General features: G+C 32.9%; 1 protein-coding gene across 3 annotated transcripts in view; it reads right to left on the bottom strand.

Annotated features, from left to right (window-relative positions):
- LOC145255856 (GRB2-associated-binding protein 1-like) overlaps positions 1-17,692 on the bottom strand; it is a 163,238-nt gene that overhangs the window by 22,786 nt on the left and 122,760 nt on the right. For all 3 annotated transcript variants that reach the window (XM_080114625.1, XM_080114632.1, XM_080114630.1), the window contains one exon: positions 14,788-15,819. In XM_080114625.1, the coding sequence (XP_079970751.1) occupies positions 14,788-15,819 (1,032 nt within the window). The remainder of the gene's footprint in view (positions 1-14,787; positions 15,820-17,692) is intronic.

Here is a 17,692-nt window from a genome sequence, read left to right as displayed (position 1 = left end):
GAAAAATAAAAACATGGCAAGATCCAGCAGACCTTGCTGAAAGAGATGAGTCTTAGAGTGGTAACTATGAAAAAAGCATTGAACAAGGATCTTCATTATTCACTACTAAGGCTCAAGAGAAAAGTCTTATAAAAGTTAAACAATACCTCAACAAGGTGCAACACCTAATTGAGCCAAGGATGCTTTTATTTTTCTCAGAACCAGTTGAACAATGCAGAGAACAACAGATGGTTAATCTACAAGCTGCACAAAGTGCCACACATCATTAAGACCAAATTCCCTAAAACTGATGCTTTTTGCGATGGTTTCAATCGAATACTACATCATGCCACCCTACATCTTTGGAAAGGCTCTCAGATTCAATTCAGGTCGTATATTGAGTTGCTTCTCCATTGTTGTTAAGCACTGATAGGGTGACTGCAGGGAGTCAATATGTGTGGCAGCAGGATTCAGCTTCATATTATGCAACCAGGAAAACCCAAACATGACTATCTGAGAACTTCCATAATTTCACCAGTCTCAACTATACGGGGTGAAAGACATCAGGGACACATTGATTGGCAGGAAGATCAAACTAGTGTTTAGGAGTCTCTTGAAGGATACAGTGAAGGATGCATGTTCCAAATTACGGTTCTTCTTAGAAATGGTAGTGGAGGCTTAGGGTAGCCTTTTCAATTCAGCAAAAAAGCCTTTAAAAAGTGCACTTTGAATTTTGTGAATGCATTAGTTATATTGAACAAGATACGACGCCCTCTTCCCCTTTCCAAAAATGGGTCAAATTTGTTTCAAACATAATGTACATAGTTATGGAAAATCCAGGAGTTTTTTTCTTTTTCTTTTAATTTCTTTTTATTAATGTCCAATGCAAAAACAGATACCACAATATTGTACTCCATTTAATCAAAATTAAATATACTTATCCAATTATCTTTTATCTTTAAAATATATATGTGGCATCCATTTTTCAAACTTTAAAATTCGAAAATCTCTATGAAAAAAAAAAAACCCAAAAAAACATCCAACTTGTATTGTAAACTAATAGTTTTCAGCAACAGACAGCAAATTTCCGTATCATAAAATTAATTTACAGTAGTTCAGATAGTTGAAAATTTTTGTTTCCCCGATGGTCATAAGTTTAAAAAAATCTTCTAAAATTTGATTTCAATGCAGTAAAAACTAATATACGGGAGTTTTCTACATTTATATTTTGTAATATCCATGCCAAAACATTTTTTCTAAACAACTAAGACTAGTTTTTGTAGCAAGAAAATCAGATATTCCTATAACAAAAAAGAAAGTTTCCTACATGTAACTTTTCTTTTCTGCAAATTGTGGTCCCCCTGCTCATTTATCAATTTGCATTCAAGCAGAGTGTGTGTGAAATGAGATCAAGTAGGTCATCATTTGTTCCAACAAATTTGCAAACAAATGATTCAAATCTGTAAAAAAATGTGGAAATGCATAGAGTGCATATAAACATATATCCACTCTCTCGTGGATGCCTTGGGAAAGGCAAAGGTTAAGAGAGTAAACCTCAACAAAATATCCGGTTTGGTGTCTGAATAGGCAAATGTTGAAGCACTGCAACACCTTTCTGGAAACTTCTGCAGCTGCGCTGGCTCCAACCATATTAGCTTGCCTTTCCATCAAACTTTGTCCACAATGCCGAGAAGGGGATCCTGGTAACTGGGCAAACCTGCATCTGAGCCAATTCTAGTTCTGAAATGTATAGTTACAGAAGATGCTGCAGTGCACCAGACTAGATGCAGAATACCATTGTCTTATTAGACAGAACGTTGCCATTAATATGAACAGATATTAGAATATAATATAAAGATATAATGGGATGCATTTCCTAGTGTAGACTTTAAAAAAAAAAAAAAAATGCATGTACAAACATAAATCACAACCTCCAGGAGCAAATAATCCAGAAAAACTCTTCATCGCAAATACTAAACTTTTTTCCTTGCCCAAACTGGAGTCAGTTTGGAGTTATAACCGCCTATAGTGGTATGAACATGCTGAAAATTAGTTCTGATTGGATAAACAGATGTAAACGCATTTCAATTGAAAGTAATGAAGAAAACAGCAGGTCAAGAAAGACTTGTAATGTCTCAATCAAAGATGACCTCAAGCAATGACACATTAAAACAAAAATAAAAAACCCCAATGTAAATGATAAAGTTTGGAGAAAGTTACATTTTGTCACCATAGCCAACATGCAACCGACATCTGATGTGGAAAAGACATATTAAACCAAGAAGAAATAGGAAATGGTAACAACTCCCCCTCATAACAATACCAATTGTAATTCATTTATATTTATATAGTAGTCAATGATCTAATCTTCCTATTTAATGACAAGGAGAAGTTAAAAATAAACTTTTTTCCAAACTTCCTCTTTTAACAGACATTAAATGTCAGTGGACTCAAAAGCACCCACATTTCTATTAATTATGCACAAGGAAAGTTTTCTTTCAAATAAACTTGTCATAAGGAATCATTTAAGTTATTTTGGGAACTGCCTATATTGCAAAATAGGAAGTAGACATCTAAGTCTACAGGAAACTAAAACAGAGAGATGAAATCTTTGCATAAGATACAAATCAAATAACATACGTTCTTTGAATGACTCATTATTTAAAAGTTGAAAAAGTTGATATGCAAACATTTTTTTTAATTGGTTATATTGATTCATTTAAACATTTCTAGCTATTGTTTACCTTCTTGTTGGAATTGAAGCACATTTGTACTGTTTTCTAAGAAAATATTGAATGCTTTGAAAAGGGTTGAAATAATATAACAGATTAAAAATATAATATTGTATAAGAACATAAAATTGTAAATTGTCTTCCAAATTGCATGTCACAAACCTTTCAAGCAGACAGAAGGCGAAAGAAAAAAAAAATTAGGAAGTATAGAGAGAGGAAAGATTGTGCAAAATATCAAGGTGAAAGTTTGATCAGGAGAGAGGGAAGGGAAATCAAATGACTGCATGGGTAAATAGGAGACAAGTTTAAAACACAAAAACAAAAGAAAAAAGGGGGAGGAAGAAAGTTTGGGCACTAAACTATTAAGCTTTAAAAAAAAAAAAATCAATGCCATTTTTATTTTAAGATTATGTTATAATAGGGACTCCATGACATCAACATTTTTTGAAGAGCATCATTTTAATCATTTTATATTATTTTTTTTTCATTTTAGATGATTGGTACTTTGCTTCTTCATTGAAAATATCTTTGAGAGAGAGGAGAAGGAAGAGATAAGAGAGAAGAAAAGGAAGAGAGAGCAGAAAGAGGAAACAGAGGGGAGAAAAGGGAGAGAGAAAGAGAGGAAAGAGCAAGAGAGGATAGAAAGAAGAGAGAGAGAGAGGATATAAAGAAGAGAGAGAGAGGATAGAAAGAAGAGAGAGAGAGAGGATAGAAAGAAGAGAGAGAGAGAGAGGATAGAAAGAAGAGAGAGAGAGAGGATAGAAAGAAGAGAGAGAGAGGAGAGAGAGAGAGGAGAGGAGAGAGAGGAGAGGAGAGAGAGGAGAGAGAGAGAGAGGAGAGGAGAGAGAGAAGAGAAAATGGATAGAGAGAATAGAGAATGGATAGAGAGAGAAAGGATAGAGAGAATAGAGAATGAATAGAGAGAATAGAGAAAGGATAGAGAGAGAAAGGATAGAGAGAATAGAGAAAGGATAGAGAGAGAGGATAGATGAAAGAGAAGAGAGGATAGATGAAAGAGAAGAGAGGATAGATGAAAGAGAAGAGAGGATAGATGAAAGAGAAGAGAGGATAGATGAAAGAGAAGAGAGGATAGATGAAAGAGAAGAGAGGATAGATGAAAGAGAAGAGAGGATAGATGAAAGAGAAGAGAGGATAGATGAAAGAGAAGAGAGGATAGATGAAAGAGAAGAGAGGATAGATGAAAGAGAAGAGAGGATAGATGAAAGAGAAGAGGATAGATGAAAGAGAAGAGAGAAGAGATGAAAGAGAAGAGAGAAGAAATAAGAGAGGAGAGAAAAGAGAGCAGAGAGGAGAAAAAAGAGAGCAGAGAGGAGAGAAAAGAGAGCAGAGAGAAAAGAGAGAGAGAGAGCAGAGGGACAGAGAGAGAGAGAGAGAGCAGAGGGACAGAGAGAGAGAGAGAGCAGAGGGACAGAGAGAGAGAGAGCAGAGGGACAGAGAGAGAAGAGAACACCCTCTACACTCATATCAATTGATTTTTTTTTTAAATCTTCAATTTTAATGAGACTTAAACCATGAGTAAGAGACATGAAAGCTGTATGAATTTCAATCCTTGTAGAACTTTGTAAATTAACTCCACAAAATTAAAACATGTCTATCTTGATAACTTCAGTTGGATCAAATGGAATTGAGGCACCCCAGAATAAGCAACAACCAAAAGTAGACATTTTGTCTTAACACTTTTTTTTATATACACTTTTGACTTTCGGGTTTTATCGCTTATGATAGCAAAAAAGAAAAATCTAACATTTAGAAAGTTTTTTTTAAATACTTTTGTAAAACATTTCTGCACAATATGTGATCATTTTATTTGTTTATATACTAAAGTATATAAAATAAAATATATTTTTTTTAATTTTATAAATAATATATTTATAAATAATAATATATAATAAAATCTTTTTTTTTATTTTATAAAATAAAAAAGTGAAATAAATAAAGGGTTCCACTCAAAATTCCGTCCAAATTCCTGAGTTCAACAGAAACATTCCCGAGGTTGACAAGATACACCTGAAGAAGGTTGGAGGTTATATCGACCGAAACGTTGTGAAAATCACACTCAAGATGAGAATAGTAGTCCGATGAATAATAATACAAATAACTAATCCTCATCTCAAAAATTCAGAAACGTCATTTTTTTTTTAATTTTATAAATTTCCAAAGTTTACAAAATAAAATGGTTTGTAAATAAAACTTTCTTTTATTAAACGTGTATATATATTATAGAATGTATTTGTAAACAAAACTACATATCCAGGTTATTAGTAAAATTATTTAGAAATAAATCCCTTGTTCTTAATAAAGGCAAAGTTACAAAAACATGATTTATTGTTTTGTTCATAGTTCAATCAGAAGTGTAAAAAAAAAAAAATTTTAAGGCAAAATATTTCATTTTAGTTGTTATTCATTCTGAGGTGTCCATTTGTAACAAATACTAGGAGAGAGTTGAAAATCTCCACATACCACCCATCTAAAACTAAAATTGCATGTCATAAACCTTTCAAGCAGACAGAAAGCAAAAAAAAAACTCAGTTCTTCCCCCTTTTTCAGAAACATCGTCCATGGATGTTATGCCTATAGGAGAAAATACAGGGGAAGCAAAACTTACAAGGCTCACAAATGTAAACCTAAAGTTCACTTATACGATTTTCAAGTGTGTACTCTTTATAAGGAACACATTCAGTGATAGATTTACAGCTCATATAAAATAAGTCATTTGATAAAATATTAGTAATACTATAAGGTTATCAGGAGTTGTGAGAATTGAAAAACAAGAACGACTGCTTCAATTATCTTTCTTTTCAGTTAAACAGAAAAACTGCTTCAATTATCTTTCTTTTCAGTTAAACAGAAAAATGAGCTAATCAAGATTCGCAAAAGTAATAGAATTTGATATCTCTTCTCACACTGGAAATTAATTAACAAAAAAAAAAAAAAAAAATTAAAAAGACTAAGTTTACCACACACATTTCTATTCAATAGAGAATAATAATATATAAGTAGTAAAGATAGCAGTAATTTTTAAGAAAAATTGGACAAATTTAGTAATGATTAAAAGAAAAACCCAATGAATCTACAATAACAATTTGGGGTCTATCAGATTAAATATTTATGAGAATTTATTTTGCATATTTATATAATTGTAAGTATTTTTTAATATATATATATATATATATATATATATATATATATATATATATATATATATATATATATTGTCAATTTTACTGATACCCATAAAAATTGTATTAATATACCTCTACTGCAAGCTATAAATTAAAGAATAGGCTAGACTTGACTGCCTCCCATAGAGGCAAATGCAGTGTAACCCGGATATAAGAGACTTAGTATCATTGAAACCTTCCTCCCCTTATATTCAGGTTACACTATATATTAAGACAGGCTCTAATTTGGGACCAGAGAAAAATCTCTTATATCCGTTTTTCTTATATTCGGGTTATTTGAAAAGGAAAACTCTTAGCAAAAATCTGTTGAACCACTCATTTGAGGTGTTAAATTCATTCAATAGCATAGGGAATCTGATTGGGGAAAAGCAATTGCATACACTGCATATGGTGCTCGTCCAGAATTCCTGCCTAATGAAAAAAATAAATAATCTGTATGATGTACATACTTGTGATAAGAAAATATTGTACACCAAAAATGACGAATTGATCAAGTTAGTTGTATTTTTTAAAACAGAAAATCAAATTTTATTACTAAACTATAAGCGACAATCTCGTGACACTATCTTGAAAACGGTTTGACGGAACAAGGGAGATAATTCCAAATAATGCAAATTTGTGAGATTTTAGATAGTCATTCCTAATGTGGGGGGAGGGGGGGATTTTGAAAAAAACTAAAATTCACTTAAAAATGATTTTCTTTATAAAAATAAAACTAGATTAATTTACATGATTTTAGTATACGATATTAGTTTTCTGTTATAGATACATACATCAAATATTTCTTTATTTTTTATTTTTTTTTTTTTGTTTCATGGTGGAGGGGTGGGTCTAGGTTAATACTCATGCCCACTAACCAAGAATTCAAAACATAGTTTGGTTGCCATATGTAATTTGTTGTTGAAATGCAATTACTGATTAAAATAATAAATGCCAAAAGAGAAATAACTGCATTTCATCAATTTAGCACAGAATGGTGATAAAATTGCTTTCCTCAGCACATAAAACTATTCTTGAGATTTGCTGACAAATCAATACAACTCTGCTGATTTCTATTCTGTTAACATCAGAAAGTAACAAATAAATAATAAAATTAGTCAATCTACAAAGAAGAATTGGAAGCATGACTCCCGCCTTGTAAAAAATTGGTTGTTGGTGCCCCCCCAACCTTCTCATGTTAAGAATGGATTTAGGAATAGACACCTCCAAAGTCCCATGTTAAAAATGGCTTTCAGAATAGACACCCCGACCTCCCCATGTTAAGAACGGCTTACGGAATAAGCACCCATTGAAGGGTGGGGGAATATTTGCCCCAAATTTAAGCTTGAATTTTGCTGTCAGCATACTCACCCACAAATACTATAAAAAAAAATAAAAATAGGAGGGGGTGGTAGTGTAAGTCAGAAAAAAGTAGATTAGTTTATCGCGCGTGCATACCAATCTGATGGCCAATGAAAATAATACAGGTCTTTATATCTCGAAAACTACTCATCTCTACCAAATTTAAATAAGATTTTCTTATTCAGCATAATTGAAAACCACTAAAAATCGTCATTTTAAAGGAAATTACAAAAGTGGAGCCAATGTAACCCCCCCCCCCACACACAAAAAAAAAAATAAATAAAATAAAAAAAACAAAGTTAATATCTGTCAGTGTCAATAATGAGTCCGGAAAGAAAATTAAATAAAATACTCGACAGAAAATATAATTGGTAAAAAACAAATACACAACAAATAAGTGTTTACGTAGGCAATGAAATTTACTTTAAAACCTACCTGCATAATATATTGGAGTGTTAACTTATTAAAAGAAATTGCAGACACGATAAGTAACAGGATTGAAGTCTAGGTAATCAGCGGAAAATATTAAAGAAATTCAAATCATCCGCAGTAATGGTAAATGTAAAAAAGAAAAAAAAAAAGAAAAATAGCATTGTGTAAGGGTTGATATGCTGCTCCAAAATCGAAAACTAAATAAAGGTACCCATGAATGTTTTTGTTTTACGGTTTTTTGGCGGGGGGGGGGGGAGATAGTGACATGTAGTTATTTTGTACAATGGTAAGTATAAGGGTAACAGTATTTAATTTTCTGTTTATGAGCGGTTATTATGTTTGTATTTGGATTTATTTTTTAGCACGATTGCTTCCTATAGAGAGCGATGCCATAGTGTAAAATTTCTAGAGCATTCGTTTATGTACTGAGAAGTGGATTCATGAATATGTGAATGGTCAGGTGTCAGCCAATCAGAATGGGCAAAATTTGAGAATGGAAAATTTATTATTTATGACTTGGAAAATGGAAAGATTATGTTATATTTATGTATCTAATAATAGCCAGTTAATGGCAGAGCAATAGCAGTATCGTAGGAAAATTTAGAATTGGTCCCGGTATCAACTGGTAGTGGTGGAAGCACTAAATATTGAAAGAGAAAAATATGAACTTCTTCACCTGTAGATGTTGCAATTGTGATGGTGTTGCTCATTGGATGGAATGTAGCAATTTAATATAACGACTAAATAAGTCTGCAATGGTGATCGGAAGATACATAAGACAGTTGCTAATAGCCTAGATGTATTCAACTTGTATGTAGCATCTGTTGTTGCAAACCTACGATACTTTGGTCCAGAGGGGAATTTCTGCAGTAAAAATATTATATAGGAAAAGATAAATAAGTAAATTATTTTTAAAAAATAACTAATTTAAGCAGTGTATTTTTAAATGTATTGTTTGGTGTACAGTAGCCAAAAGTATAAAATCTGGAAGCCATAAAAAGAAAGAGCTTAATAGTACCCTTGAAGATTAAATTCCCAAAGTGTAAATAAAAAATAATGTAACTCAATTACATTTTATAATCATGTTCAAAATTTTATCAACCTTCATTCGATTTAATAGAATCTAAGTTAACATGAACAGATGTTTTATAAAATCATTTCATTTTGTTAATCAAATCATTTTACCCAGATTAACTAAAGCAACAATATATATTATTTTTTTTAAATGTTTCCAAATTATTACATTTTTTATTTGGTTCTTTGTGTATTTTGCTTTTTACATCAATTCTATTTTAACGAACAACCTCATCTTCACTGCTCCCTAGTTACCTTTCTTTTCTATTTCTGTTCATCCATCTTCCCATTGATCAGAAGTAAAAACTAATATAATTTTTACTAATATATATATATATATATTTTTTTTTTTTTTTTTTTTTTTCCGGTGGGAAGATATCCAAAAATTGAAAATTATTGAATTTCAACAAGTGCTCAATCATAAAAGAGCAAGTTATATTTTTTTTATGACTATTTACATAAAAAATAAAAAAATATTTATATATATATATATATATATATATATATAGTGAAGATAACCACACACACACACACATATACTGAGGGTATAATTAGGTTTAATGTTGAAACGATTCAGAGAAATCTGTATATCTATATTCTTTCATTTTAATATACTTTTGCACAAATGTTTTCTGTTATATAAATACTAGCATGGGTACCCGGCGTTGCCTGGGTTGACATGAAGTTCTGTTTGGAACACACGTGCTATACTAATCATTTTCATCATGGGCAACGTGGATACCCCCACAACAATTCCAAAAATAAAAGAACGGATAAAAACATCGCCCCAAAAAAGAAGTATGTGATACTCTCTCCACCAGATATTTTGGCAGAAGGGATACAAAGAGAAGAAACTATTCTCCAGATATTGAGCGCTGGAAAGAAAACTCCCCCCCAAAAATAAAATAATTAGAAATAAATCATTACAACTTTTGTTTCAATAAAAATAGCAGTGAATGCCCGTGCGATCGCAAAAAAAAAGAAAAAAAAAAAAAATGATCTACCAAAAATTAATTCCAAAAACAATTAAATGAAATTTTTCGTCATTGTAATGACCCTTCCAATGTAATTTGTCATATTTTGGGGTTCGTTTTGTTTATGAAATTGTTAGGTGAAAGTACAGAGGGGTCTCATAAAAATTAATTTTATCATTCTTTTATGTTTTAAATGTAATTCCCCCCCCACCACCACCACAAAAAACAAATTGTATTTGTCGTGTTTTGTCACCCCCCCCTCGACCGCCAAACTTAGAGGTGACATGTCTCGTTGAACGCTTGGTGGCCAAAAAGTGGGTGCACATTTTATATTAAAAAAATGTGGAAAAGTGATCCCCTCTCTAAAATGTTAATTTTCTTTCTTTTCAAAATTTCTTTCATATTTATAAAGGCATATTAAACATATTAAGCCAAAAAAGTAGATCTTTATTTTTTTTAGGTGGGTCACATCATAAAAAATTTACCGATTTCTGTATAGCGGTTTATAGAATAAAAAACACATGAAATCTTTTCAGTTTTTCGTAAGTCTTTTTTTTTTTTAATATTAAAAAAAACAATAAAAGCCAAACATTTTTCTATCTACTCGGAATTATTTTTTCAAGCTAGAAATTTATTGATATTACCAAATTATTTTATTAGGTGAGAGTTTTTATTTTTTGTTTATGTTCTGAAGAGGCAAATAACTCTACAACAAAGATTTAAAAACAAATCGATGTTGGAATAATAATTCCAAATAAATTTAATTAAATATATTATCAATATAATTATTGTTTAAAATTTATTAAATAACTATTTCAAATAAAACACTTCTAATAATTCTCTCACTAGAAACATTAACTAAGATACTGCTATTTAATAAAATCGATTTTTCTTAATGTAATATGCAAATGAGGTGATCTCTTTATCGTATCTAGTTTGCAAGAATCTTACTATATATAGAAATAAATGAGAGAGTAAAGTAAGGAACCTTTTGTATATTAATCAAATTGTGAACAAACAAACAAACAGACAGGAATACGAATTTATATATATATAAATATATATTCTTGATCCATTTATATAATTGTTAAAAATATTTCCCTTCCATCATAAGTATCATGTTCATACATTAATTCTCTATACTCACTATTCCATCGCTAGCAATAACATATACTGACCAACGGGTCATGGGTAATCTAGTATATAATAAATTGAAGGGAGAGCATTTCTTAGATCAGAGTTGGGCCTTTTAAAATTTCAGAAGTTAGAATAAAACATTTGGGCAACTAGCTCCATAGTCAATGTGTGGAGAGAAGTGGTGTTGAGAACCAGGCTGTCCTATGATTTACTTTTGTGTTCTGGCTATATGGCTGAATGTTAGAAAATTAAATTTCCTGCTGAATTATCTGAAATGTTGTGGCATTAAGCATGATTGTTTGCTGCAGACAACGTTGAAAATTATTAGAGAGAGAGAGAAAGAAAAAATAACGGTTAACAAAATAGAGCAATTTTTGGGGTCTGTTTCTTGGAAATGTTACCGATTCAATCATTATAAATGCAGGATAATTTCCAAAGGGTAAAACAAAAAGAGAAAAAAAGAAAAATAATGTCTCAAATAGAAGAATTCATAGTCTGATGCTCAAGAATTTCTAAACTAGCAACTGAACACATGATCAGCTTATAATTTTGGGATGGTAAACATATATATATATATATATATATATATATATATATATATATATATATATATATATATATATATATAGTAGCCTTCCTCAGTCTTGAAGCACTATGTATACCCATTGTAAGGGTGCCTGCATGCAAAATTTGTTTTGTGGCGAGAGTTGTGTAATCTCCAACCACACCTCTCCTAAGTCGGTGTTGTTAAATACCAGTGGCAAGTAGAGGTTCAGGACAACTGGAAACAATGCTGAGATAAGCAGAGAGCACATACAGCACCTAGAATTCCCAAATGGTCGCCCATCTTTTACCAGCCAGAGTTAATGTTCCTTAACTTTGGTGATCTGATAAAAACCAGTGTGTCAATATGATTATAAGTGGCAAGGGGAATCAAGAAAACAAATAGCAAGTCAGTCAATCACCTCATGCTTATTACCCGAAGTAAATTAGAAAAAAAATCTTTCATTCTATAAAAAAAAAAAATCAATGGTGGGTGGTTTTTTTCCCCCCTGCTTTAAGTTATTGGAAATGATAATTTTTAAATAAAAAATTAAATTACCGATGTAATTATGATGTTATATTAATATTTTAGGGAGTCATATTTTTTCATTTTTGATGAAGCGTGTGTGTGTGTATGTGTGTATATATATATATATATATATATTAGTGTGGAGACAATTAATCGGAATTGGAAAAATTGGGACTTTTTGAGAGTGTCGGAATCAGCATCAGAAAAATGTGATGTCAAAAACGATTCCTTTTTTTTTTTTTTTTAATTTTATTTTGTTTCAAACAAAATCTAATGAAATAATAAATATTTATCGATATTAAACGACCAGCAACTAACTCCTTTTCAAGGCTTTTCTCTTCCATGACTCACTCACTCATTCACCTAAGCAGCAGTACTTTTCTTTCTCTCCTTCCTCTCTTGACTGACAACAAACTCATGTAAACAAGACAACATCTAAAAAACAAAAGACGCCTGTGGCACAAAATCTATCTTTTTATGCTATACCACCTCAAACTCCCGACAGTGCCTAAATTTGCGTACTTATCTTTGTATGAGAAGGGTACCGAGTTCGAGTGCCAGTGCTGCTCTACAATAGGCACACACCAATTGTGAGTAGTTATTACTATGTCTCTTCACATCATTATCACAATACACACACACACACACACACACACTTATATATATGTTAAGGTGCAAGTTATATATGATAAATCTATGCATATGTTTATTATAATTTAAAATGTATTTGTTGGCTAAAAATGAATTTCTTTACATTTGAAAAATACAAGACAAAAAATATACAGACAACTACCGATTCCTGAATTACAATAGACAACAACTTAAATGCAATAATAAAACTGCAAAATCATAAAATTCCCATCATTTTTCACTCATGGTTAAAATGGGTAAACTTATCCACAGCTATAACATTAATTAGATCCCATAAATAATTATATATTTCTAAGCAACCACCTTTTTAATGCTGAAAAACAACCACATTTCTTAACTTGGCTCATATCCAAAATACACTTACACAATATTGCACAACAAGGCAACTATACTTGTAATAAACCTGAATGTTTAATTTGTCAACAGTTAATGATAGGTTTACCCTTCATAGTTCTAAATACTTAGCTCGAAACAACCACCACACTTTACCTGTAATAACTTCACCGTTATTGTTTTTGTGCAAAATGTACAAATAGTGAATGCATAAGCAAAACAACATTAGCTTTTGGACTGGGATTCAATGACAAATTAAGCATTAGATAAAAATCACCTAACTTACAAACTGACATTTTAATCAAACATTTGATGCTTACTAATAGAAACCAAGTTCTATTTTTGAATATGCAGGTAAAATAATTAAAAAAAAAAAAGTGAGCAACTGAGTTTGTTTTGTTTGACAGCATTTCAACCTCCGTGGGTCATTTAATGCCCAAAAAATGTTTGTTTTTAGGGTACGAGTTTTTAGGGTTTATTTTGTTTGTTATATTTTGCTGAGGATGTATGCTTGTTTTAGGAAATTGATTATTTCTTCTGGTCTGGTGTACTTGAAGAGATCTTTTCAAATTTGGACATTTTGGTAAAAATTTGTGCTTTAGTTTTATATTTTCAAATATTTATTCATGTTGTTTGGTTTCGTTTTTTGTGGAGGAAATTTTTTTTTTTACTTTGTAGAGCATGATTAGACTTTGCAAAGGGAAAGATAAAAAAAAAAAACAAAAAAAAAACAATGATATCAATCTTTAATGCAATTTCTTTTTTTTGTCAAGAAGCAGGTATATTCAGACAGCCTGATCTGGCGGCCCCAGTTGCAAAAAAAGAATCAAAATGGATATCAAAACTAAACATACACAAATCAGATCTTAAATACAAAGTGGATCTCATTTTCACAAAAGTGGTGTTAATTAGTATCAATTTGATTCTTCAGACTACTATTCTCATCTTTAGTGTCATTTTCACAATGTTTTGGTAGATTTAACCTTCGACCTTTTAGTGTATCTTACTGAACTCTAGGAATCCTTTCTGTCGAACTCTGGAATCTGCACAGTATTTCTAACGGAACCCTTTATTTAATTCATAGATGTAGCATACTCTTGTTTGTTAGCCATAAAGTAAGTAATTTGCAATTGTATTTTAAGTGTCACCTGCAGTGAGGATTGAACTTTAAATTTCCAGAAGATTGTAACTTACAACTGAATTTTACCAAGTACTTTATCTATTATGCCACAGATCTCTGCAGACAATTCTATTATGAAGTTTAGTAGCCTTCAACCTATTTTTGCTTTTAGATGAACATCTTTACTAGTTATCACTGTACATCTCTCTTATTATCGAGAACAGTAGTCTGAATAAACCAAATAATACTGAATTTTTTTTTTTTTTTTTACTCATGTTCACCCCTTACAAAGCATATCCCCACTTTGACGTAAGAGGCTACTGTTTGGGGCTATGTCTAGGAAAGATTAACAAGATATTTGTTTAGGTTACATTTAAACTTCTGCATATCAGTACAGCCAGGGAAGCAGACAGCAGGAAGAGAATTCCAAAGTCTAGCTGTCGAGGAAAGAACTATTAGAATAGAAAGCTTTCTGGCATTTAGGGACATCAACAGTGAAGGGGTGAGATCTTATTGCACAGCGGGTTTATTACGGATATGTATGTTGAGGGGGTACAAGTGAAACGAGTCCATCAGACACATTCCATTAAAATATTTGTAAAACAGGCACAGTGATGCAACATTGCAGTGATAAAAATTCAAAAACAAAACTATACCAAGTCTAAAAATAAACATTTATTTTGTTTAAATAGAGAGAAAAAATATTTAAAAAAAAAAAACAACAAAAAAAAAAACTGACCTGCTTGAGTTTGTGTTGACCATAATGAATCCTTGGTTATGCAAGGACCTGGTTTGGACATATCCGTGTAAACGCTTTCATTTGTACCAATACATTCGGTCATATCTGTGTAAGCAACTTTGTCCCCTCCTGTCCTCCCAGTACGGGACGAGCTAGCTTCTGAAGTTGGACCCTCCATAGGTACATAGATATCATCCTGGTTATCTGGACTAAGAGAGCCCGAGTTTGGACCTACAGCAGGTGCATTTACATATCCATGTGAAGGCTGATCATCCCTCGACCCACAGACGGGTGGAGGGGGCAGGCACAAACCGAGATTAATGCTTTCCCGTTCCATTGTATTTGCTTTACGATTGTGACTGATTGGTCGTGACGGATAACCCCGTAAACTCGAAGTCGACGAAGGTGAAGAGGAAGTACTGTAGCATTTACTGTTGAAAGGTAAGTTTTGATAAGCCTCAGAGTTCGGTATGTGTCGTTGGGGTCGCACAGGGGGTTTTAGATCGTCGGACAGGGTCCTTACCCGTGGAGTATCATAACAAGAGTCCATTTTCCGAGGTGGAACATCATAGAAAACATCTTTCATGTCCGAAGAAGATCTCTCTGAAGAATATCGCTCCCGACTAAAACCGTTTCGAGCAGGGGGTGGAACATCATACATAGTCACGTCTCCATTATTCCAGGGTAAGTTCCGACTTGGGGGCATTTTATACACTCCATCGTCTTCACTGTTGTTCACTTCGTGCGATTTCGGATGGTCGTAGTGATCATCATTACTAACCTCCTGGTTGGGTTTTACTGGAGGTGGTGGCGGTGCAAGTTCCTCGGGCATACTGTCAACACTCTGCCGACGATTATCACCAGACCGGCACTGCGATATAAAAAGGTATGGAGAATCTGGCTGGCTGACAGGTACTTTCTGAGAACATTGGTATTTGTTGGGCTGCGCTGTGACAGTATTGTTCCCTTGTGGGTAGCGACGAACAGAATCAGACCGCATTGGTGGTCGAGGAGGTTGAGGCAGATCTGGAGCTGCAAAGAAAGAGAGAGGACAAAATTAATAAATTATTACAGATATTATTTACATCTTAATATCGTGGTCACATTCCATCCATTGTACATGTGAGTATGTGTTGCCTTAAGTTAAGGAAACAGAAGTCTTACCACGTGTGGATGTCGGGCGAGGTCAGGTGATAAAGAGATTAAATATGGCGCCTATAGTTTTATAAGTTGTGGTCTCGTGAAATCTCGCCACAAACATGCAAATGGGGAAGATAGGCTATATAAAAAATCTCGCCACAAACATGCAAATGGGGAAGATAGGCTATATAAAAAATCTCGCCACAAACATGCAAATGGGGAAGATAGGCTATATAAAAAATCTCGCCACAAACATGCAAATGGGGAAGATAGGCTATATAAAAAATCTCGCCACAAACATGCAAATGGGGAAGATAGGCTATATAAAAAATCTCGCCACAAACATGCAAATGGGGAAGATAGGCTATATAAAAAATCTCGCCACAAACATGCAAATGGGGAAGATAGGCTATATAAAAAATCTCGCCACAAACATGCAAATGGGGAAGATAGGCTATATAAAAAATCTCGCCACAAACATGCAAATGGGGAAGATAGGCTATATAAAAAATCTCGCCACAAACATGCAAATGGGGAAGATAGGCTATATAAAAAATCTCGCCACAAACATGCAAATGGGGAAGATAGGCTATATAAAAAATCTCGCCACAAACATGCAAATGGGGAAGATAGGCTATATAAAAAATCTCGCCACAAACATGCAAATGGGGAAGATAGGCTATATAAAAAATCTCGCCACAAACATGCAAATGGGGAAGATAGGCTATATAAAAAATCTCGCCACAAACATGCAAATGGGGAAGATAGGCTATATAAAAAATCTCGCCACAAACATGCAAATGGGGAAGATAGGCTATATAAAAAATCTCGCCACAAACATGCAAATGGGGAAGATAGGCTATATAAAAAATCTCGCCACAAACATGCAAATGGGGAAGATAGGCTATATAAAAAATCTCGCCACAAACATGCAAATGGGGAAGATAGGCTATATAAAAAATCTCGCCACAAACATGCAAATGGGGAAGATAGGCTATATAAAAAATCTCGCCACAAACATGCAAATGGGGAAGATAGGCTATATAAAAAATCTCGCCACAAACATGCAAATGGGGAAGATAGGCTATATAAAAGCAGCGTAGGATGGTGACCTTTGACACTTGTTGGATTTCTAGCCATGTGTTTGGAGGACCGCTGTTAGACTTCCCACGAGCTAATCAACAAAAGAACATTGCATGGCTTTGATTTCCAAACTAGCTTCTTTCTGGCCAGGTGTCTATTTACCCTCCTTTACATCAACTTTCTGTTTTTCTTGGCATTCCACTGTGAACTGGACTTGCTATCTTAACTATTCTACATTTACTAACCCAACAACTCTCATTCAATCTTTCAACATATCCATATCATCAAAGTCTATCTTTCTGCACATCTTATACCATGAAGATTTAATTTTCCTCTAAGGTCATCAGATTTAAGTCTGTCTTAACTGTTCACATTACACATTTATTGCATAATTCTCATATTCCTTCTCTCCATGCTACGCATGTCCTCAACTTCCGTTGGCCAGGTTTTACTTCCGTACAACATCACAAGTACAAATGCCTGATAGATTCTTCCCCTAGTCAACAATGGTAATATTCTGTTGGTTAGTAATGGCAAAGTCCCCTGATATTAGTGTTGTGACAATCAATCAGAATTGGGAATCTCAAAAATCAAAACTTTTGGGGGCATCAGAAAAATTTGTACCTATTTTCCAATGCCAAAAACGATTCCTTTATTTTTTTTTTATTTGATTTTGTTGAAA

Source organism: Euprymna scolopes, chromosome 3 (assembly GCF_053919585.1).
Source record: "Euprymna scolopes isolate OS-2025 chromosome 3, ASM5391958v1, whole genome shotgun sequence".
Classification (NCBI taxonomy): domain Eukaryota; kingdom Metazoa; phylum Mollusca; class Cephalopoda; order Sepiida; family Sepiolidae; genus Euprymna; species Euprymna scolopes.
The sequence above is the reverse complement of the archived record's forward strand: the minus strand, read 5'-3'. Positions and strand labels throughout refer to the sequence as shown.